The 25828-nt window shown below is 39.6% G+C and overlaps 1 protein-coding gene across 2 annotated transcripts in view; it reads right to left on the reverse strand.

Annotated features, from left to right (window-relative positions):
* trim67 (tripartite motif containing 67) overlaps nucleotides 1-25828 on the reverse strand; it is a 59187-nt gene that overhangs the window by 24311 nt on the left and 9048 nt on the right. For both annotated transcript variants that reach the window (XM_085381524.1, XM_085381523.1), the window contains exons 2-3: nucleotides 8686-8781; nucleotides 4186-4308 (exon numbers count right to left, since the gene is read on the reverse strand). In XM_085381524.1, the coding sequence (XP_085237650.1) occupies nucleotides 4186-4308; nucleotides 8686-8781 (219 nt within the window). The remainder of the gene's footprint in view (nucleotides 1-4185; nucleotides 4309-8685; nucleotides 8782-25828) is intronic.

Here is a 25828-nt window from a genome sequence, read left to right on the forward strand (position 1 = left end):
CAACAATTTAATCTGTGATACAATCAAAAGCTGTAAATGGTGTCCATGGAGTCCACTTTTTCATGCTGGTCAACTTTTTCTCAGCGACAATGACGCTTAAGATTAGTTCAGTAATAATACAGTTCAGTAAGAATGGGAGGTAATGAATAAAGAAAAGTGGCACCACGCTAAAAAAGTTCAGAACTGCCAGCTCAGGATCACGCTGATTTTTGAGCTTGGCAGCAGGTTGTTATATGTGCACTAGGAGTGTAATTAGGGAGCAGAACATGGGCAGTTGGAACTGGCTGACACGAAAGACGAGTTAGTGGCTGGCATGCAAAACAGTCAAGGATTAATTAAAGACTGTCTGACAGCGTGACACCATAATGCCACAACTGGAATCGATCTGTTGATCTCTCATAAATTTCACAGAAACATTATCAGCCGCAACCAGACAAACGCACTTTTCTGTTTTTCATTCAGTCTCTCTCTTTCACACAGACACCAGACACATGCCGTCTGCTGGCTGAACCCCGAGCCAGGGGAAATGAGATTTGGACGTGTGTCACAGTCAGCCGTTTTGGGGCTAATTGAAAGTCTGCAACCTGTCATCGCTTTATTAACCTTTTGTTTTCTTGCAATCAAGCTGCACCACTTTTAACTCACGAGCAATCTTTAATCCTCAGCTCATAGTACTACTAATATCATTATACTCCACGTGTAACACACACACACATCAGGTTTTAAAGTTTAAGCAAGAGATTAGACAGAAAATATTTTGAAACTTGTCTGCATCCAAAATAATTAATTCTAGCGTTAACCAATGGCCGTCTAAATGGATCAGAGAGTTAATTAGGTGCAGTTGTGGTAATTAGTCGTCTTTTATTTGATGGTTTATGAGATCAGTTAATTATTCACCTGTCATCTGTTGTCTGAGTTGAAATATGAAGACCATGACAATTTAGGAAATTTCTAAATATTTTCTTGCATTTTATCCGTTTAGTAAGTTTTCTTATCTCACATGAAATATCCATGTATTTGTATTTGATGTCACGTCACTCCCTTTTTTCTTTGTTTTTCTCTTATTTGCACTCATACTGTACAAGTCTACTAAAGGTGCAACTTAAAATATGCACATACTCAAATTATTTCCCAAGAGAAAATTTGTTTTTCAAATCACGTTGCCGAACCGTCGCTTTTATCCTCCGCGCAAACAACATGAAGTACGAGGCGTGACGCTTGAATAAATCTCAGATTTATTTCAATTGCTTTCTGTCCCGCTGAGACTTGCCGTCAACTCCCTCCCACATGCTCCTGCAGCCCCGGCTGATGGGCTTTTCCCGTATGTTCCTCATGAATCTGAAATGAATTTAAGGGTTCAGATATTGAAACACGGTAATTGAATGCACCTCATTGGAGGTACATCTCACAGCCTCTTCAGCAGACACTGAATCACATTTCATTTCAGGTTAGAGCAAAAATATTTTTATTGACATCTATTTTCAGTACACTTTAGACTAAATGTCAAGTATAAATTGAAACTCATAATGTAGAGAATAAAAAAAGCACTAAAATACTCATAAAACCTTCTTGGCTGTATACAAGAAATGAAATGCTCGTCATGCTTGCTATTGGGCTTTTTGTTTCTACTTGCGTTGAAGCTTTTTAATAGAATCTTACTTTTAATTTTGATTAAATGTGTTATTTAACATAAAATTCTTAAGGTACCTTCTCATTTAGCAGCAAACAAAGACAGCACTTAGCCTCTTACAATAATGGTCAGACTTAAAGATATTAATCAGCAGCACAAAAATGGCAGGTTTGATTTTTTTTTTAAGGCTTCTGACTGTAACAACTATAACATTATAGCCCTCGAGTATTTGAGTGTGAGAACATCTAGTCTATATTCCTTTACAGGTTTTTATTTGATGATGGAAAATCAAACAGGTCTCTTTATCCTGTAAAAAACAACAACAAAAAAGCTTAGTTACTGTTTGAGTATTTTGTGGGGTTTCTTTGTTTCCTGGTCAAATTTTTATTCTCTGCCTTCTAAACCTCTCTTACACAATAATCACAATGAGATTTGTGTGATCCTCTCAACTCTACACTCAACTCACATGTTTATTCTCAATCTTTCACTATCACCCTTTTCCTTGCATTCAACTCAGTTTTGCAACTAAACTAATCCACAGCTTCGAGATTTCGGCCCTCATGTTTTCGTCACAACACGATCTATTTAGAAATGAAAATAAGAAAAGCAGGAAGAGAAAATGTTATGTCTACAACATGTAATATCCCAAGATCTGGAAACACAAATATTTCCAAAATATAAATTTTGACATTCTAATTGTACATTTTTTATAGTCATAGTAGCATCAGCAAAAAATAAATAAAGACTGTAACAGCCTATTGCTTGTACTTAAACTGCAGTTATACACAGTATAATATTCTATATTTTCCTGCTGACAAATAAATAAAAACACAGTCTGTGTTCAACGCAACAGTAGATGTATGTATGCACTGCTTGTATCTGAGAAGTGGGTGTAATGTGAAAACCTACAAATAACGTGCAAAATGACACTTTAATATTTGACATGCCTTAATACCTAAATGACTCTGACTTCACACTATGGTGTTGTGAAATGTGAGCTGCTACTTTTTGGGCATGTGGGTGGAAGCTGTGAGACTGATACGAAGCTGCAATATATATACACATGCAGTCTCAAACTGAATGTGGCTTTCTGTGAGGTTGCATGAGTACCAGTCATACTCACAGGCCATCCAAAAAGTACTTTGGTCAGGTCGAAAGTACTTGTATCAGAAAGTATCTGTGTCTTTGCAATACTTGCATTGCATTAGTTGATTCTGAATTATTAACTTAGTACTCCAACCTCACATCCAACTATGACCAGATCTGGCTCCAAACAGCCAAAATGTAAAAGCAATAATGAATCAAGGCACCATAATGGCTGCATCGGTCTTTTGTAATTATGTTATATTCTGGCTTTGAGTGCCTAAGCACAGCCATAAAACCAGTATAATGCTGTAGCGAGTATCAAGCTTCACGATTCAATATTTTGGTGGAAAAACATTAAATGGAACACTGTGGAACTTTACAGAGACATTAAAGATATATTTTTCACTCTGTTAGTAAAAAACATTATTAGTTTGGCGTAAATTTCCTTAAAAGTATGTTTTGTTTTAAATCAGTTAAATGAATGTAATTTTAAGGAGAGGCAGTGCCGCAGACGCTTATCTATCCAACTGTAAAGTCAGTACTCTTCTCACCATGAAGAGGAGCCTCTAGTTAAACTGCTGTATCAGTTAATCAGCATTTATTGTAGTGAAGATTTTAACATTGCTTTATCAGCCGTCTACAACCAGCTATTCTTCTCTTATTCCAGCTTCCTTGCAGCCTGCGGCTCTTTGCCCTCTGGCTAAATCTTGATCCCCAGCCTCCAGATAATGACAACAGCTGTCCTTGGGGCTTCCATCCAAATACCCTCCACTCCTCCTTCTCCTCCTCTTCCTCACCCCTCCCCACCCAGCAGCCAGCCAGACGGTCAGTCGGTCGGCGGGCACGTTGAGGCTGGGCAGGCATCCATGTGATACATAAACTCAGGGTGGATTTACAGAGGCAAATCATGAAAAAAAAGACTAAGCTGCTAGAGAGAATTTATTCTGGTAGCGAGATGAGACAGCAATTTCTCTCTGGTACTTAAATTCCTGAAAACATACTTTTTTTATAATCAACGTCTCGCTATTGATGAGGATCTTTGTGAGCGTGTGATTTTAAGCTAAAGTTAGATCAACAGTGGTGGGTTCACATCAGCTAATCTACTCATAACGGTGGGGCTGGTGATATCTAGATATGGACATAAAGGACTGGAAGAGGAAACGAGAGGCGCAGTGTGATTCACTGTTGCAGATTTGCTTGAAGAAAACTGATAAAGCACAAAGAGAAATTATTAGACAAGCAGACATCTAGATTTTAATGATTAAAACCCTGTTTTTAGCATACATATTGTGCCTTTTTTGAACATGTTAAATAAAAAATTTGGAGTCTTTTTGGGTTAGATTATGATTTCTCATATCCTCCCCACACCAGCTGTTTTAGGGTTAGGGGTTAGGGTTAATCTGCTGATTTATATCAGCAGTCGACTTTACTGAGAGGTGGGAGGAACAGCGATCATCAACCAAGCTTACCTTTAGTTTGTACTCCTTCTCCTTGGTAACTTTCGTGAGCAGTTTGGCTTTCTGTCTGGTCAGCGCCTCGATCAGAGAGTCACACTGAGCCACGAGGCAAGCTTCAAACTCCACTCCGTTCTCCTGAAGAAGAAAGACGAAAGCAACAGAAGCAGCACAGTCGTTATGAATTGATTAAAGAAAGTGAACAAGTAACATTAACTCATGAAACCACCATGTTTGGCTTCCCTGCCAAAATAAATCTACATTAAAGTGTTCTGAAGTGAGCATCGTTATGGGTTTGGATCACAAAAGCAAAGCACTGAGACGAAAATAGATCACTTGGCTTGTTTTTCTTCAATTAGCAGCACACTGTTTGTTACCCATTCATTTAGCCCACCACATTATGTTCTATTTTTGCTTCAGCTGCAAAACCACAAATAAATACAGCGTTAATTATTTCAATACACCGCACACAAAAGCAAGCCTTTCATCGTATTTACCATCCATTTGCACAACCATACTCGCCACCATTTTTCCCTCAAGATGCAACACATGAAATTGTGGTTTTGTGTTTCAATTTACTAATATTCCCTGACAGTTAGCAGCTTTGTCTTTGGGCCAGCAAACAGAATGCAATGATAGAGTATAAGCAGACATCTGCAGCTGAAAAGGCTTCATTGCATTACGCTTAAAATTCAAAAACGTTCTTCAGATGATCAAATTGCAAAAGGGTGGGAGAGGAGAGGAAACGCTCAGTGCATGATGGTTGTGTTAGGTTAGCGTTAGTTTATCTTCATATCAGAAGGACACAGAAGGCAGGGCGAGCACGAGAAAATCTGCAAATACAGCAGGGACTAAATCAAAAGCATTGTAAATACAGCACACATAGGCTGGTGGCTGTTTTGAACTTATTATGCAAATCCCTATTTGTGTAACAGTTAAAACAGTTGCATGTCAACATCACTCAAACACTGCTAATTGGAAAATCAAACATGTGTACAACTGTAATTTAGGACCCAAATTCATAATTACTCAGCTATAACTCCAAAGAAATCAAATTAGGTGAACACTAGACGCCAGAGGTTAAACGCAAAGGAGGGAAACTTGCAGCACACAGAGGATAAGAAACATTACAACGTGACGAAGATAAGACTGAGACTATTTAAAAACAGGGAGAGGACGAAGACACGTGCGAAAACAGTCAAGGCAGTCAGAAAAACAGGAAGTCAAAAATGAAGACACCAGAGAAAAAAACTGTTAAATTAAAACCGAAAAAAGCCCAGAGGAGAAACTCACAATAACACAATACAGATAAATGAATTTCAAAATATTAAACTTGGATATGTTGAGTGTTGTTCTTGTTGCTTTTGGCCATTCATTTCCAACAGACTGGAAACTTGTCAGCATATAATTTGAGATGTTTTGTAGCATTTAAGATGTTGATAATTAAGATCCTGTGTCATTTAGTTTTTCCTTCCAGTAGATATAAAAACAGGTTATAAATGAGGTAATGATCCAGAGGGGAGTTTTATCTCCCTACAAAGCCCACTTGATAATGAGATAAGGGTTCAGTAGTGATTTCCAGTCAAGGTTCCTCTGCTCAGTCACTGTTTAGAGCCCGAGGAGCACTGGAGATATTTCTCCTCAATCCTACATTCTACTTTCTCTTTGCCCACCTAGCTCTTTTTTTCCTTGTCTCAGACAGAGCAGAGTAAAGATAAGACTGCTTCTTTTTAAAGCTTAATCCTCTTCATTTTGTAATAAGACTCTTAATGCCCACTCGTGGTGCTGTAGGATATATCAGTGCAGACAGTGTGTAAAAACATGTGTGTGCTTTGTGTGCATGACTGGTAGACGCTGCTGGAGAGATCAGCTGCACGGTAATGCTGTCTAGAGGGAATGCTCACACAAATGCACGTATTTGGATGGTATGTTTTGTTTTTAGTTTATTGATTCTATGGATTTGCTTCTTTGCTGCTGAGTGTCGAGTCCAAATGTTGCTCTGTGAGCTTACTGTACATTACCAGGGAGTTCCCCAAAGCATGATCAATGCAGTCTTAAAACAACAGTAGTAATGTAGAGTAAATTTTGCAAACAATATCTACATGTGCAGAAATGAGCAGACGTGGATATCAGTTGTGGTGCAGTCTGATACAGGCAGACTTCTGTCTCATCATGCTTATGGAGAAACATCTAAACAAAGCATGGAAGCCCTGAAATAGCTTTTTAATAGGCAGTTTGAACATGTTTACCTCTAGAAACAGCAGATTTCAGTAAATTTCCTGAATAACTAAATACATAATCTATCACTGCACTCAGAAACTAAAAATAATTCAAAATGAGGTGCATTTAGAAGGTAGCTTTAAACTAAGGCACTAAGGGGCTCAAAGTATCCATGAAAATATCCTCTACATCATTACGTAAGCACAAGCACCCTGAAGCCACTTCAGAGTCACTTACATCCCCACTCTTCCTCATTCTGATGCTCAGTTTCAACCTCATCAGTTTAAGATGAGTTCTTGTCATGTGATTAGCTAGCTATATATTTGCATTAATGAGCAGTTCATCAGGTATGTCTAACAAAGTGGTCAGTGAGTGTCTATTTCATCATTAATGGTGGCTTAACAAGTCCAGCACATGCTTTTTAATCTAGTCATTTGCTGTGACGACCCCTTCACCATCCAGAGATCTCTGCTTTGCTTTGTCACGCGAGTCCTGATCAGAGGGCGATGAGCTGCACGAGATGCACCCGAACCTGCTGCGCTCAGCTACAAAAGCTCCTTCGTTCCTGACAGCCACTCTCTGACACTCTCAGGGGAGGATACCCTCTGCATGAAACTGCACTAGCATGCATTTCGGTTTCTTTTGCTCTCCACAGACATCCACCCATCCAACATACTCTGTAGTGCTGACTTGCTAATAAAGATAAGTCTTACTAACTTACTAGTAAATAATTCCTACTTCCTTAAGGTCCAATTTTGTGTCTCCCATTTCTAGTCAAAGTCTTTGTTCAGTTTGCTTGCAGAGATTTATTATCCTGAGTTTTTTTTTTTATTTGTTTTTTAATGACATTATTTGCCACTTATGATGAAATCCCCAAATTCTGCACTAACAAGCTATTCTATTCTTAAATTCATCCAGGCTATCTTTATGGAGTCGTTAAATCTCTCAGAGATTCATTTTATGCAAACACAACAAAATGAGCTAATACCCAGATGTTTCCAGTGCCAAAGTCAGACATTGTGTATGCCTAATCACACACATGCAGCTGTTGCAGCACTACTTTACCCTATTTATGCATTTGCTCATGACACAGATCAGTCCTTCATTGGCCACAAAACATCACCTGCCAAACATAACGTTCTTGGAGAAACAGAATATCTTATTTTTCTGCTGGAAAAAGTTTCATTCCTCAGAGGAAGGGTAATAGCTGACAGTTCTGAGATTTTTCTGTTCTTACTTCCATACAAAACTTGAAAAAACAAAACAAAACATTGATTTATTCCTATTTCTCAAATGGTCTTGTTTTTGTAACCCCCCAAAAATAAAAATTTGCCTACCACTGATATTTAGATGTGAACAGATCCTTCCTTTTTGTTTTGCCGTTGCATTGCATTGTGGGATACAGTTGCTAATGTTATGGCCCAGTCATACTAGAGTAAAAGAAAGCTGGCAAACTCTTTGCAACTAAGAAAAATCGGTGGTTTCCCAGTGATTGCATTGATTCTTTTCACATTCAGCAAATGAGTGCAAGTAGTTGCAGTGGCCATTGCTCTCATTCGCTCATCCTCTGGGTAATCACTTGGTCATCTAGTTGCCCAGAGTTTGAGTGTGGAAACTTTTGATTACAAAGCACTGGTAAAGATTTGCAATAACTGACAAATGTAGATGGATTGGCAATGCATGGCAACCGATCGGTCGGTGTGCATCAGTTTATCAAAAGACGGGTTGAGATGATGTGAGCTTTGTGGCATGCCACGTTATTCTGCTGGAAGCAGCCATCAGAAGGGTACTTGCATGCTCAATAACAATATTCAGGGTAAGCTATGGTGTTTAAAGGGGTAATTAGGGGTCCAAAGTATGCTGCAAAAATATTTCCCACACCATTAGATCACCAGCAGCAACACAAACCATTGATACAGGGTAGTATAGATTCATATGTTGTGCATTCAGAGATCCCTTTTTGCATAGTTTGGTTGTAACAAGTAATTTGAGTTACTGTTCAAAGCTCGAAGAAGTTTCTTCTCTCAACCTCTGGGCAATCAGTTGGTCACTGTGAGTACTTATGGTCGGTTACTGAATGAAAAAAACATTCAGCATTGTACTAGGAAGTTGATACTAGAAGAAAGCTGATAGGTTTTTGTATCTTTTTGTGAAGAAAACTGCCCATCACTGATGTGACTATCATGCTATTAAGCCATCGTGACAAACCTTTGATCTATACTTGTACCTAAATTTACAGACTGGATTACTAACAGCATATCTTATGTAAAATTAAATGTAAAGGTGTATTGTTACCTGTATCTGCTGGAGCATGTTTTTGAGTTGAACCAGGAACTCCTTGGCATCTTTAGCTTTGTCAGAGACGCCATTCAGCGCCTGGGAAATCTGACACTGCAGAGACAAACAGAGAAGGAAGATATAGAACGATTAAGATGCCTCAAAAGAAATGTGACCTTTTTACTGATGGATATAGACATTCACTGCTGTACCTCTCTCCTTACGATTTTAACCAAAAATTTCAAATTCAGATTCATCTATCAGTCGATGGATCAACTGAACACTCAGATTCATGATTATTTAGCTTACGGCTAGCTTAGGGTTTTAAAAATAAAAACTCAACTGGAACAAATAAAAATACACTTTCAGATATTTTCTCTGATGAGTCTCACATTTTTAGAAACTTATAAAATGCTCTCAATTTCATTTTTTGGGATTCCAAGAGTGCATCTTTTATTTAATGATACTATGACTGCTTAACCCAGTCCAGCTGTTTAACTGCCACATCAGGATATTAGCTGAAAAAAAAAAAAACAGGAAAATAATAAAATAAAAAAACAGAAAATATTTATACAATCTGAGGAATATACCAGGAACCACTCAGGAACCAGTTCAGTATTTGTATGTGTATCAGTTGTTTGTAATTAAGAAAAAGCAGGACAAAGGAAATACACACTGTTAAACACACACACACACACCAAGCTGTGATGAATCTTCTCTGCTGTGGCTGCAGCCACGTGACCCACCTGCTTACTCCTTTTCTGGATGGTAGACTCATGAATGGACACACACACACACACACACACACACACACACACACACACACACACACACACACACACACACACACACACACACACACACACATAAATGACAGCTGTATTTGCTAACTCATGATGTATGCTGATTACATGCAAAGAAACTGCTTAACTGAAAATTCGCCTGCGTTTAAATAAATCGATTAGCTCAAGTACAGCTGCAGATATGACAGAAAAGTCTTTACAATCATCATTACTATATTATTTAAGTGCTACGGTTAAGTTTATATGGTGAACCAGCAGCTTTCAATTTATATGACTTGTGTAAACTCTTTGGCTTCCTTCCTTCCTTGAACCCAACCACTGATTTCTCTTTTTGGATGTTTTTATTTACTGACTGTTCACGTGTAAGACTACAGTGTTGGATGCCTACACTCAGATTTTCTCACATCAATAAAAACATGTTTAGGTTAATTTATGCAGTAGTTCCACATGATCTCACAATCAATGATCATGTAGGAGTATGGGTAATGTAAAATTATACAATTCTTTTTCACCGTCCACCCCTCTGCTGTGTGCGTGCTGCTTGGAGTCAGGAGGAGGGACGTGTGGAGGTTATGGTTCACAAATCATCCCAATGCTCTTGTGAAGCTCCTCGTTGCTCCTCACCAAGAGGCCATCTGGCCCAGCAAGCTGTCTGGCCTAAATGCTTGTGTGTGCGTGTTTGTAGATGTGTGTGTGTGTGTGTGTGTGTGTGTTTGCATGCCAAGATGCTAACAAGGGGATGACGGATGTGCCATATGAGTGCTGTCCTGGCACATCCCCTCCTCTTATTCGTCCCATCTGGTTCTTCATTCACTTTGACTTCAGCACTTCTGATCAGGTCAACATTCTGCTGATACGGCCATTTTCCGTACATGTGGATATCTTTTTATTCATCATTTCATTTTCTTACCCCCAAAATTAGTGGGTTAAAACAATTATGTGGAGCTGGAATGTATCCCGCCCTGCTTTGTCAGTAAGGAAGAAAGACACAAAGAAGGAACGGTACCAGGCCGGGCACAGATTTCTCTGTTAGTATTCCAGAAAAGATGTGGCCAAAAATGCAGCATGAAAAACAACAAAGAACTGAGACAGAAACAGAAACAGACAACTGCCACAAGTTAAAATAAATAAAGAAATCATTGTTCTAGCTGCAAACACAGGTTTGTCTTTTAAAACTGCCCAAAATGCTGAGGATGCTCAGACCAAAAGGAGCATTTTCCTTTGTCTTTAAAATGACTTGAATATATCAATAGTAATCAATCAAAAACAAGCAGACTGCGGGACGGAATGAATCAAATAGAAACAGAGACTCTTGATTATATACAACTACACATATAACACACACAAAACAGGTTGACTAGGTTGTTTTTAAGATAAAAATTTACACCTCCTCCCAGCCATCCATCAATCCATCAGCGTATTATTTCTTTCCTCCCCTATAAACAAAGTTTTTTATGTTTGAAACGGAAACTGTCTCAAACATAAAATGAAGAACATTCTAAAATCCAGTTTTCTCAACCCATCAGCATCAGCCCTGACATCCTTCCTTTTCCCTCGATCGCCACTACGGTCTCTGCAGAGTGCTGTCACAAAAAAAATCCAACTATGAATCAGAAAAAACTGCATGCACAAAGGACAGACTCGGAAAATACGTAATCTGTCAACATATGACCATTTTAGTTACTGGATGCAAGATGTTTCTGTGCTGCTTTTGGGTTTCTAATGTGATTACTCAACTAGGATCTGTATTCCAGACTAGTTGTGATATGCAGATATGTAAACTCAAGAAATTCAAATAGGAAAAATGTTCAGATTTCAGCAGATCTAAATAAAGAACACAATTAATACATTGGTGGTCAAAGGTCAGAGAGATCTAATGAATAATGAATAAATGACATTTTAGGAGAGAAGGCCTTTACATGTGATGATAATGGAAAACTGTTCCTGTAGAAATGAATTCATATTGTTGCATTCATTCATGAAAAAAGAAGTACTTGCTTGAGGCCTCTATCAAAAGACCTCGACAGACAAACCCTGGGTGTAAATTGTAAGTGAAGCTCATTTACACTGAGCTCTTCCAGTCATATTGACTTCTCAAAGCATCAGTCAGATATTCGATGTGTTATGCGGACATTGGAAATATGTGAAACAGTGAAGCCACCTTTACTTCTTTATTCCTTCATTAGATTTCAGGTCATATATACTTTGTTTAGTAGTTTTTTTCCTTTACAGTAAACAAGCACATATTGTAGTGAATCTGTCTGCTATATTTTGTTTGTCTATATTCTCAACTCTCTGTTGTTGCTCTTTGCTCTTATAATGACAAATTTTCTTTTTCTATTGTTTAACATATCACATAGAAATTTTGTAACTGCTAAACTTAACTAAGCTATTGTTTTATTAAATTATCAGGAATTCAGCTGGACACAAGTGTTTTTCTTAGACCAACAAACCAATTTCCTGATATTTATGAGGCGCCTCTTCCCATCGAGGCTGAATATTCTGTCATCACAGTGCACTGGTCTAAATTTGGCTACAGTCATGATGCATCAACCAACAGTAGACTCCAGTAAAACTGGAGTCTCAGAGTTGGAATGTGACAAGTTTGCCCTGCAGGAAAAGGACTTAGTGACTCAGGGAAGAGATTTGGAACAAAAAAGAAATATAGAAACTCATTTTGGAAATGAAAAATGAGAGATGAGGATTAGATTTTATCTCAGCAAGGATCAACACACCTTCAGAGAAGGACTCTACATCCAGAAATCCAATTTCTTCCCTCTGTTGTTTCTTTTGTTCTCCTCCTCTTAACCTTTTTCATCCTTTATGAGTCCTCCAAATGGAAATGTCATTTTTCTTTTTCTCGCTGTCAGCACCCCTCAGCTCTGCTCTCAGAGACAAGTGCTATTATCTCATTATCTTATTATAGGAGCAATGCAGGACCATTCATTTGGTCCGTGACATTCAGAGAAACCAGTGACATTCATGGGGGTGCAGCTGTGTTGGTTTACAGAGAGGTTTCAGCTCAGGATGCAGGGGAAGAGGCATGTTAAATGGAGAAGAACTGCTTAAGAAGCAGCCGGTAACTGCAGAACGTGTGGAAAACTGGAAAAATATTTGAATGTTACAGGGGAAAAAATCCAACCTGGATCTGTGAGTGTAGATATGCTCCACTACAACCAATGTGGGGACACATGAGCCAAGTTTTTCTGTGTAAACAAGATATCTGGGTCAAGACTTCCCGTTTCAGCTGCCAGGCTTTGTTTACAAATGTAGATATATTTATATATATATATGTATAATTTTGAAAGCAATACCCATTAGTTCTGAGACTGCATTTCAGCACGTCCTCTTTTCCTGTCTGCTCAAATGTGACTGGACAATCTTGTACTTTGCTTTTGCAAAGTATTCACATGCAAACATATGTTTATATAAATCAAGTATCACAGGCTTGTTCTCCTCGTATCCAGCTATACCTGGCGTATAGTAGCTTTGCATGACTCACAGATCCAAGCTGGACGTGGGTGCAGTCCCTCGGTGCAGCTCAGCCTTAAAGAGAAATCTCTTTTGAATGGCTCACCAACATATTTGGAAATATAAGCAAATTCTCTGTCTTTGAAATCACACAGATCCAGGGGTATAAAAACTTGACAGATAATACTATAAAATACAGTAACTTTTGACCAAGGTGATTAACGGTTAAAACTTTAAGTGAAACTGCATGATTTATTCTGTCTGCAAAGATTTCTTCTATCAGATGTGACCAGATCGATTTTTCTAAGTGAAACTCATCTACACTTTGGTCACAGCTGCAAAGACCTCAGGTGAAAGTTTCACGAGCAGACGTGCAGAGACAGCCGATAAATGCAGAAGAAGTTTGAGAGTTTTTCATTTATCCAAACTCTGGTGAAGTTAAGTCAGGTCAGTTTGCCCCAGTGGCTTGAATGTAAAGATACATACAGAGATAATCACAAGCTGGTTTACAAGACTGGTGTTGATTGTTTTTATCCTCATTCTTTGGTTGAATCTCTACCAATGCAAAATAAAATAAAAATCCCAGAATTGAATTAGACATTATGTTTGTGGTGCTTGTTTCTTTAATGCTTTTAAATTTTGTTAATGCTATAGAGACTGCAGTGTTGAGAGAATACACAGGAGAACAATAGGCAGCTCTTAGGCATTTGGCTGTCAGCCGGGGGAATGCTTGATTACGGGGATGACCTTGGCAAAATGACACCCATGGGACATTGAGCAGAGAGAGAGGAGGGCCTGAACCTCCCCTTTTATTTCCCCACCTCCCATTTTATTTCTTCTCATTTGCATTTATAAGCCTTTATATCCTCCTCAATTTCTGTTTTCACTTCCACATGATCATAAATCCTTCAGTAGAGGTTCTAACATTGGGCCACATTTTTAAACTTTAGACAGTTTTCATGCCCATAAAAAGTATATCCTTGAGTGGATCAACACCACACATTTATGCATGCTGCAGCTGAATTCATGCTGACAAATCAAATCGCATCCTCTTCACTAAAAGCTTTGCTATCTTATGCTCAAAATTTAGTGAAAGAGGTCTCCGGCTTTCTCTTTTCATGTAGAAACACAGCATCACTGCATCTTGAATTAAACATCGGGACTGGTCAATGCACTGCCCTGGTCTTTGGAGATCCCTTGCATAAAGAAAGGAAAAAGTTGCACAGATACCATGTGAAGCGGAGGAGGCAGACTGCGGGGTGAGATTGTCTGCAACCAAGAGCCAGTTCCTGATATATTACAGAAGAAGCAGCCGCCTCCACTCTGAACGTCACAGCTCACACACACTGCTCTGTGCTGGGTGTCACTCATTTACACCACATGGATGAGTAAAAATATTTTTCTGTAGTTTTATATTTGTCTGACACACAAACCACCCACATTATTGCACTTTTATGAGAGTAAAATTCAGTTTAGAGCACCGGACTTTCAGTTGGATTAAAGCAAGCACAGGGGTAGCAGAAGACTTTAGAGGGATGTAGGTTTCTCATCAACAAGATTACCTTTAACAAGGTAAGCCAACCTTTCTTTCATTGCATGGCTGCACCAAGCTAAAAACTGCTGTTCCACATTAATTGGTCTTTCAATCAACTACAAGCTGTGACGAGTGGAAGGAGAAGCACTTTAACAGCAGAGTGAGTTTTGATGTTTCTGCCACTGCCGCTCGTGAGAAGACTGCATCTTACTGCCAAAGACTTCTACCAGCCGTGGATTTTGTCGCTTTTATTTTGACGCCACTGACTCTTGTTTTGTATTTTCTGTCATCAGCTGAAGTTGCTTTCTCTGTTCCTGTGACCCGTTTATTTTGAAGTCCATCAGTAGTGCATTTCTTCTCTTCTGGATTTTCCACACCACCACACTTGATCTACCCATTTTCTTCTCAACTGCCTTTTTTTGTTTTCCCTTCTCACTGTGGAGCTATTTTCCTGTCACACTCAGTTCTCTTTATTTTGTTTCCCTTCAGGCTCCAGTTGTGCCCTTTTTTGTGTGTGTGAACAAACAGTCCAAAAGGAAATACCTCGACACATGACGTATAGAACACTTTTCTACGCCTATCAGTTAGTAAGAAATGTTGGTTTCTTTTATTTCACAATCCTCTTTTGAGCACTAATCTGTTTCGCATTCCTCTAACATACTGTTGGAAGGAACTGTTAATGTTTGCTAAAAAATGAGTTTAAATAGGACGTGACAAAAAACCTCTAGTGGCCATTTGGGGCCAAAAAGCAAGTGAATCCCTGTAGACTACCATGTTAGCAGAAATAAACATCTTTACAGCCTTCTACACAAAGCAGTTTTGCTCTGATGCTAATTTCCACCTTTACAGTTTTTCTCAGTCGCTTTGGTGCATTTCTCACAACAGAATTGAACTCTCCACCACTACTAAGGCACTTCTCAAAACAATTAGTGCAAACTGCAAAACATGGTGGATAACTTGCAAAAGTGAGTCACTCCATCAAAAAGAAAAGTCAGGTGTCCAAAATAAGTTGTCAATGCATCAACAACAAATCCCTTGAGCAAAACAGATAATACATTCATCAAAAGCAAGTACTTATATCAATCAAAGTGTCAGGGCTGTCACAATTACAAGTCATTACACCAGCACCTTTGGTCACAAAATCAAATGGTTTGAACATGTTCTCATTGTGACGGATTTCTTTGTAGGTGCTTCCCAATGACATGTCAAGTCTGGACAGCATGCATGGCATGTTGAAAACCATAAATTGTAAAGGAAAATCAAGACACTCCATATGCACTCTTGATAATATTTAATTGAAACTGTTCACAGCATTGTGCAAACTGGGGAAATACAGTAAATCAAACATTTTACAGCAAACATAAACTCACTTAGACAGTAAACCTCACTCCAGTGGTTATGAAACAAAAAAACAAAACTGAAAAACAGACACTGCTGCATATCAATCATTGATATCTAGACGCTCCCGTCTGTCTGCCCACATATTTGCATCAACATCACAGCGAATGTCAGCTCTATCGATGCATCGGGGAAAGTATCTTCTGGAGTGTCAACTCCACTCTCTGCAGGACTCTGCTGTGATGTCATCACAAGCTGCATCCATAGCTGCTAGCAGGGTCATTTGGGTATGTGGATGCCTGTCATATACCTTCCACCTCCAGAAAGAGAAAAACTCCTCAATTGGATTTAGGAATGGAGTGTAAGGAGGAAGAAACTCCATAAGTATCCTGTCGTGTGCTGCAAACCACTGCCCGACTACAGCAGAGTGATGGAAGCTAACATTATCCCAAACCACTACATACATTGTCCGATTGTCACCAGGATCATCCCTTTCATTTTGTGGGATTAGGTCCCTATAAAGAGCGTCCAGAAAAGCCAACCGGTGTTGTGTATTGTATGCACCAATACGAGGAATATGGGTGTGAACGCCATTTTCTGAGATTGCTGCACACATTGAAATATTTCCTCCTCGTTGGCCTGGGACATCAATGGTGGCTATTTCTCCAATGTGATTTCGTTCACGCCTTTTGCAAGATTGAATCCCGCTTCGTCAAGATATACAAACGTGTGCAGGGGTTTCATGGAAACTCCTTAAAAATAGGGTTTTCAAAATGGGTGTACAAAGTGTTTGACAAGATGTTCAACAATTTTGAGTGCACTGACACAAGCAATGAAATGAAGACTATTAGTTGTGAGGACAATGACTATTCAGCCGGTACAAGTATGAATAATTGTGACATTCATGATAAAAGAAAGGAGATAGTGATGAATAGGAAGTCAAACGTGACCATTCTTTAGATATTTGTACTCACTCAACTGCTTCATGTCCAAAGGCATTTGCCTTTGGACGCAGTGAACGTGAAACCGCCACAGGGTTGTGCCAAAACGACTACATGTTGTGGTGGTTGAACTAACTGTTGTGCAATGTTTAATTCTGTTGTGAGAAATGCACCAAAGCGACTGAGAAAAACTGTAAAAACACTGGAAACACTTTTTATATATTAGCATAGTAGCATGGCCACTTTGAGTGACAGTTGGTGAGTGCAGCTGCTGTTCAGCATCACCTGCACTTATTTGAGTCTCTAACTGTACCTTTTGACTCTGTCTGCGTTATTTTGTATTTTTAAATACAACTATCTTAAAGCATATGCATTCCTGCACATTGAGACACATTAACAGCTGTTCACGAAAGCTGTCTGTTTGCAACAGAGCTCCTCTAACTCCACCCCCTCATCCAAATGCTACCAGTACTTACTTAGCACTTAGTTCCTCCTACACCAAGCGGCACATCGGGCAGATCTCCAGCAATGTCAGTCAGTGGCAACTGCTTGAGCTTCGTCCCAGGCAATGTCGACAGTTCTCAGATCCTTCATAAACGTTCAACGCCATGTAATCTTTGGTTGGCCTTGCTTTCGCTTGCCAGTGCATGGGAGCCATGTAATGGCGATCTTGGCCGGGCGATAAGGGCGTAGACGTAAAATATGGCCCGCAAAGTGGAAGCTACTTTCTGCAACAACATTGGCTAAAGGGCGGGTGCCTGCTCTTCGTAAGACCTCTTTGTTCATTATTCGGTCCCGGGAGGAAATTCTAAGGATTCGCTACAGGCCGCGTTGTTGAAGCATGTTCAGGTGTTGAGTAATTGCATTTGTTGAACGGCAGGCTTCACTAGCGTATAGTGCAGTTGGAATGACGATAGAGTTCAATAGTTTGATCTTGACCCTAATATTCAGGGAGATCGAGTTCCAAATTGTTTGGAGACATCGGACGACACCGGCCGCCTTCCCTACTCTGACGTCGACATCTCAGTCACAGATCAAGTCATTGAGATGATGCTGCCAAGATATATGAAATTCTCCACCTCTTCAGCATGTTGTTGGTTGATCATGACAGGAATGCGGACACATGCGTAGCCAACTCGGAGTACCTTGGTCGCTGATTCTTAATCCGACTTTCGTCGCCTCCCTCTGCAGGGCTCAACTCTTTGAGGTCTTCCTGAGTCGAGCCCAGCAGGGCAATGTCATCCGCGAAGATCAAGTCGGTGAGATTACGTGCTTCGTGCCAGCGGACACCAATGCCAGCTTGGTCAACTGATTGTCACATAATGAAGTCAGTTACCAACAGGAAGAGGAAAGGGGATAGCAAGCATCCCTGTCAGTCGCCAGTATTGATCTCAAAGAAATCCATGCAGCCGTCATCCATCCGGACGCAGCAGCGGGAGTTGGAGACCACGAAAGGCATCTGCAAACTGCTGAGGGACTCCATAGTGGCGTAGGATAGCCCATAGAGTCGGCCGGTGGACACTGTCAAAAGCCTTCTTGAAGTCAATGAAATTAATAGAAATCTTCCTTTGGTATTCCAATGTTTGTTCAACGATCATGCGGAGGGTGAAGATTTGCTCAACACACGACCGGCCACTCTGAAAGCCAACCTGCTCTTCTCGCAATCGTTCATCCACTGCACGTTGTAGCCGATTCAAAAGAACGAGGCAAAGCACTTTCCCAGGTACCGACAGCAGCGTGATGCCCTGCCAGTTGTTACAGTCATCCAAATCGCCTTTCTTTGGAAGTTTGATGAGGAAGCCTTTTTTCCAATCATCGGGTACATGCGACGTTGACCAGCAGGCGTCTTGTAAGGTGCAGGTTCCAACTGGGGTCCGTCATGCTTCAGCATGCTACCAGTAAAAACAATAAAAGCGAGAGTGTCCACAAGTGGTACATGCAATCTACCATTTAAAGCTTGCAAAACATTTAGGAAACTGTACAACACACGTGCAATTGGTGGCAACAAAGATATTGAATATGTATGTAGATATATGTAGACATGAGCGGCAGTTACAACTACATTCATTTACTTTTGCTACCACATAAACCAATACAGTATTAAACGGCAGCCTAAAAAATTCTTATTTGCAAATCCACATTTTAATTTGAATAACTGCGTTGCCAAGCAATTTCCATTAACCCTTCACACACAGTTTGGTGGTGTAAAGACCTCTGCTACAGCTGAACAATAAATCTACCCTTCCCTTAGTCTCGTCACCCAGCTGTGTTGCAGTATTAGTAGCTCACATCTGGTGGAGGTCAAAACCAATCTCTTTTCTCCCCTTCTTACTCTCACCCACTATCACCCAGCCTCCCAATCCTCTCCTGCTCTACTACACAGCCATTTAAAGGCTAATACTCTACAGTAAACAGCTACACAGCTGCTGCTATACATCAACACTTCAAGCATGAGCCAAACACTAAATGTCAGAGGCACGGTAAGCTTTAGCCTGGACAAAAAAAACATCTAAATGTGAGGAAAGACAATTACTAAAGATGTAAGCAGCTTTATGTTTGTTTAGTTACTTATGGTATGTAAGAATTGTATTTGTGCTGCTGAAAAATTAAACAAAATGTATTATTGAAACTAACAATGCTTTCAACATTTACGGAAAACTGAACATATTAGATGTGTTCATGCTCAAGTTCTGACACTGACATCTGACACTGCAAAATGGTCAGATGAGTTTCAGCTGAGTGTCATTTAAATATGTTATTGTACCGAGGGAAGCCTAAAGCTGTTGTTTGCTGCCAGCACAGACAGTAAACAACATATAACTGCACTCGATGTTTACATGTTCATGCACCAGTCACTGTTCACTGTGGTTCAACAGAAGTTAATTATGCACCTAATGCATTTACGGTAATTTAGACCAAAGTGGTTGAGTGAGGGCTGTTATACAGATGTGTCGCAGATGTGCAATAGCTGCTGAGCAAGCGTAGCGCAGCAGATGTGCTCTGTGCAGAGCAGAAACTACTGTTTAAACTGCTAGATGAGGGCTTTTAATCATCTATGTTCGAAACATAAATATTCAAGGTTCAGTAAATGTGGTCTAGAACAGCCTGATTCATCTCAGTCAGTCAGCTCCTATTACATATTCACAACCTTTTCACAGAGTCTGCCTGTTCTTTCTAAACATAGAATACATGATGTATATGTCAGTGAAAGGCTCAAGGTTATCTTCCACTTCACACTTTTCTTTATCCACTTCTGCTTTCAGTCCATCATGAAACCTCTCTGTTTGCCACCCAACCACAGCACCACACTCCCAAGAGAAATGGAGTCCTCCCCAGAGGTCTCTGATGAACCACATCAGGGATCAGTGGCTACAGCCAGTACTGCTGGCTTTGTTTTATCACCCTGAGTTTTCCTCATGGGCTTAGCTTCTGAGGAAAGAGTACAGAGCCAATAAAAAATGGTGCAGTGCAAAGAACGGCCCCTGTTATCAATTATTGATCAGGGCATATTCCATATTAATAAATGCAAACGGTAGGTAGATTGCTGAGGGCGTAATTTTTGTAAAATGGGTGGAAATTAGGTTTGTTGGGGATAATAACTCTATTAAGGATCATCATGGGATGTACTGTACAGTTTTGTGTGTGAACACTCTGCTACAGAAGAATCATGCAAATGGATGTATGCATGCTGGTGTACACAGATAAGACTCTTCTATGGGCATAAAATCTCTGTCTAATTTATAGCATGTCTTAATGAATGAACATACACTTGTAACCATAGTAACAATGCTCCTTGTTCTACTATAGGATGTCCCCACTTTCCTCAGAAGTCTGGCATCAGCACTCGCTCTGATACCAAAAATAGATTTTTCTCTCACACATGCTTGCACACACACACACACACACACACACACACACACACACACACACACACACACACACACACACACACACACACACACACACACACACACACAGTGCCTGCTGTGTTAAGGCCAAAGGAGAGGATGTGTTGTAAAGTGTGCATTAACCTACATTTATTGTACAAGTCCTGCAGCACAGCCCTAAGTTACTGTGCCATGGTTCGTGTGCGGACTTTGTCCTCGTGACATTGTTGGGACAGAAATCTTCTCACATAGTCATATTATTGAGACTGAGCTCGCACGAAAGGGATAAACACGCAGTCCCCATGATGTTAACTGTTTATTTCAGACTAGGTTTTAGAGTTACAGATTAGATTAAACATCTTATATCCTCCTAAAGCTTTGCACTCAAGTAATATCTTATAATATTCCCAGATATTGTCTGGGAATATTATAACTGCAGTCATTTTAGCTTTTTTTGATAATCTTAGATTAACTAAATAAATACATGTCAACGCTTTGAGTTCCATCAAAAAGAAAAATGTTTTCCACCAGATTTATCTACAAGTCAAGTCAAGTCAAGTCAAGTTTATTTATAGAGCACATTTAAAAACAACCAAGGCTGACCAAAGTGCTGTACAGTAAATACAGATAAAAATACAATAGAACACAATTTCGTAATAACACCTCGCTGATAAAAATAAAATAAAAATATATAAAACAAATAAATTAAACCTTTCTAAAAGCCAATGAAAAGAGGTGAGTTTTAAGAGCGGTTTTAAAAGTTTCTAGGCTTTTGGAGAGTCTGACGTGAGGAGGTAAACTGTTCCACAGTCTGGGTGCAGCCACAGCAAACGCCCTCTCTCCCTTTGTCTTTAATTTATACATGCTCATTTTAATGAGCTCTATAAGTTAAGAATCCATCAAGGTTAACTCAGGCAGACTTGACATGTTTAAATGTAAAATTACACTGAACAGATATGGACAGAAACACAGTGCAAAGATGAGAAAAAATTCTGATAAATGAGTGGTAGGTTTTATTGAGATTCCTCTTCAAATGGTTCTCTGGGTAAGGCTAAACTTATCATTTTAGGCGTTACTATAAATCACTGCAATGTCCTGATATGTACTGTACTACAAGTGTGTGTGTATGTGTGTGTTAGTGCTGTTGAGCCTGAGGTAAGAGACAAGCAGATCTGACCTGTCATGGTCGGCGAGCTGCCATCGCGAATGAGGTTAGTCAGACACGGCCAGTCGGCACAGATCTGTGCTCACTCTCATTGAATTATCTCATCAACATCTCCAACAGAAGAAAGCAATTCTTTCTGCTGCCTAAACTAAACTCTTGTAACTGAGCCTGAGACACTGATTCAGATTTATAAGGTGTGTTAAACATTAGACACTCAGTGTCACATTAAGAAAAGCTCTGTCATTTTGTAAAGTGGCAGCGTGTGAGGTTAGCAGCTTTTTCTTACACCCAGGACTAATAGGTTTAACACCTAGCGTCATCCTTAAAATCCATACACATTTTTTAAACTTTATTTTAGCTTAGATGTTTAATGAAATTACCTACTGACTCTCTACCTCATTTAGAAAATTTAGGGCTTCTTGTATCGTTTTATTTTAGTTTAGGTTTGAAGCATTTTTTCTAAGAAGTCATCAGCACTAAAAAGGAAATTTATTAGATATTAGTTTAACAAAATGTGATAACGTCCTTTCTCTGTTGGCATCAGTCATGGCAAAAAGAGTCTCCCCTCTATGGTCTCTCACTTATAAATGAATAGTGTATCAGAAAGGTAACTGAAATTGAAACTCTGTTATAGCTCAAATGTCCTCCAACTGTATCATTATAAGAGATCTAGTGTGCGCTCTCATACTAATCCCTACAGTTTTTATGAGTGGTGTATAATATGCTTGCTTTTAAGATCTTGCAAACATTCAGTAAGTGCAGTACAACTATAAATGCAGAGAGTGAAAAGCCCCACAAAATACGACATATGTTACAATAAACAGGCAGCCGGCATCTCTGACAGCGACGTGCTTGTCAAAATGTTTTGTCAGCATCCTGGCAGACGGAAAACAAGCGAGACAAAGTGTTTACTGCCAGTTATTAAATGATGTAACATGAGAGTAACTGAGAATTCTGATGAGAGGAGGAAAATCAGGGTATAAACTGGAGATGCTTTTAAAATCTGCTCTTGAATGTTAATGATTGATGCCCGTAGATAATCTGTAATAACACATATAAATGCAACAACACAATATGCTTTTATTCTTTCCTAGTGACTCATTTCTGAACTGTGTCACAATTCTGAAGTTATTCAGTCTGAAGCTTCTCAATATTAAACCAGGCACTGATGAGGTTTCCAGATGCGAGGGTCATCACAAACTCCCACCGACACAAACACGAGTCAGTTATATTCTCAGATATTATGCTGATGTATGGATGATGCAGCAGACCTGCAATGTAATACAACATATTGCAGATGTTCCAGAGGAGAAAGTGTTTGTGGTTGCACAGACCAACTGTTTGCATTGTCAATCATGGTGATATCAGTGGTGTTACTACAGCAGAATAAATCTACATCATCATTTGCAGTTGGCCACGCACCCACTGCTCCTCTGATTTTGTCACTACACACTGTGTAATGCTAAAGTACAATTTTAAGCAGCTTTAAGATCTCCAGTGCCTATTTGTGCTTACTTACAGTTGGCATATGCACCACCAGCCTCAGAAAAGCCAAAGAGTAAAACTACAAAAGCAAAAAAGGTCTAAAAAGCATTCTGAAAATAAGCTTAGCAGCTGGAAGCCAAACAAACCACCAAACATTTGGCAGTGGTTCAGATCTCACCCCCTTGGTCAGGAATTAGCAGTAGAAGTGAAAAATGTTCCACTTTCATTTTTTTTAATGTTTCTGCTGACATTTTTTATTTCTTTTGATGTGTCTTAAATTCTGGCTTTTGGAAACCTTTCAAACTTCCCCCATCACACTGGCACTGTCCATACTTTCTTCACTTTGCGGGGAAATAAGACAGTAAGTCTAGCAAACAATGATCTCCTCAATCATTTCAGGCTAGAGAGAAAATTCAAATGATTCCTGAAAGATAAGAGTTCTAATGTTTAATTTTGTATCCAATTCACTAAATAAGTCCAGGTGGCCTGTACTTGAGTGATAAGGGGTTAATAAAAGCTGCAGAGATGGGATAAAGCAGAGATGTTCATCATGTTAGTACCCTTCATTAATGCAGTCAGGGTAATGCAACTTTATGCAAGTGTTATGACTCTCTTCCATTTCACTTAGATAGGGACTTCTACTGGCTGAATGTATGTATAACTAACATGGCTGCCAAGTGGAAGGACTTGATCAGATCTAGAGTTTAGATTTGTAGACTTTATTACTCAAACAACAATATCAAAAATCATCTAAAAGAATAAACATTTGATTAAGGTTACTGTGCAGCTGTTTCCCCACCAACCCTTTTTAGCTGCTTACTGTACGTTACCTGAACCTGAAGCTGAACATCCTTATAACAAAAGAAAGATTTGAGGAGGCACAGACTGGTCCACTCTCTTCTCATCACAAATGGAGACAGGGTAGAATCTGTCTCCACCTTCAGGTTTCTGGGCACCCACATCTCCACCAGTCTCACCGGGACCCACAACACCAACATCCTGGTAAAGAGGTCCAGGATCCTGGATCAGAAGCTGCTGCTGGCATTCAACTTCTCCTCAGTGGAGAGTTTACTCTCCTACAGCCTGGGTGTTTGGTACACAGGGGCCACAACTGAGAACAGTTCCTGTCCACTGTCTCAGGAAAACCAGGGACATCTCAGGTGACCCCTCGCACCCGTCCACCACCGTTTGACCCGCCTCTGCTCGGCGTCGCAGGTCAATCAGGTCCCACACCTCCAGAATCACTAACAGCTTCTTCCCCTGGGCCACTCGGACTGTCAAACACTGTCCCCCCACACCCTACCCCTGCCCACCCACCTCACCAATCTAAGCCATGGTCTGAGTAACCCTCATAACTCCGGCCACTCATACACAGACTCTATTCAGACCGAGTCTTTTCTTTGCACAACTTCCAGCTTGTTCTCTAATGTGTGCCTTTCTCTTGATTGCATATATTTCTCCTGTTTGCTATTTATTGCTGTCTACTATTCATAGTTTATTCCGGTACAGTTGGTGTGGAACACCCACAATTTTGTTGTACATGTACAATGAGAATAAAGGTCTATTCTAGTCTAGTCTAGTCATGCTTTTAAAACTAAATAAAACAATCTTGACTGGTCCGTTGATCCATCCATCCACCCCGACATCCCTCTGTTGAGGGCTTTGCTGCTCTAGAGCAGTCACCTTACTTCCTCTTTTGCTCCCTGCAACAATTATTGGGTAAAAGGTTTTTTTTATTTATGAACATGAATGTCAGATGCTTGAGAGAACAGATTCTGTTCTCATCAACTGCTACTTAAAAACAGTCATTTGTTCATGAATCAGCCAGCACTTATTCTTTTTTTAACCTTAAAAATGGAAGTTGCAATCACTGAAAAACGTTTTGGTGAATAATGTGTTCAGAACAGCTTTTCTATTTTTAATACGATTTAAAAAGCTAAAGGTTTAAATCCATGTGTGTGAAGGCAGCGGTTTGACAAAATTGGGCTGTAAACAATAACAACAACTTAAGACCGAACGCTTTTTTTTTCTGACATATTCAGCAGATGATGACAGAAACATACATTTTAATGAAATTAATGCAGTGCAAAAACATAATCTTAAAAATGTAAAGCAGCATAATTGCAAACAGTATAACTGACTAAACAATAACAGAATACTGTTTCACCTTCTAAAGCTTCACACTTGAGATCTAAAAGGTTTTAAACAAGTCCCAGTAGCATGCCATTTAAAATAAAAATCCAGTGAACTGTAAGGGGAGGCAGATTTTTTTAACTGCTCACAATGCCAAGGGAGCGATGAAATCTCAGTTGTACATAAAGAGCCCACATCAATTACACCGATATTTTCCAAGAGACTCCCTGTGCATTGAAGAAGACATCTTAACATCTCAAGAACAATGAAGTTATTGTGATAAGAACTTCCTTGCCAGCATAGAGAAAGAAGCAAGCCCACACTAGAGGAAAAATGCAGCTACAGATGAGGCAGACAAGCAAAATACCATTTTGTTTAAGTACCTGACAGACACACTAATCCAT

Source organism: Rhamphochromis longiceps, linkage group LG15 (assembly GCF_057381845.1).
Source record: "Rhamphochromis longiceps isolate RC_006_pf linkage group LG15, R_longiceps_female_GT1.1, whole genome shotgun sequence".
In the NCBI taxonomy this organism is placed as follows: domain Eukaryota; kingdom Metazoa; phylum Chordata; class Actinopteri; order Cichliformes; family Cichlidae; genus Rhamphochromis; species Rhamphochromis longiceps.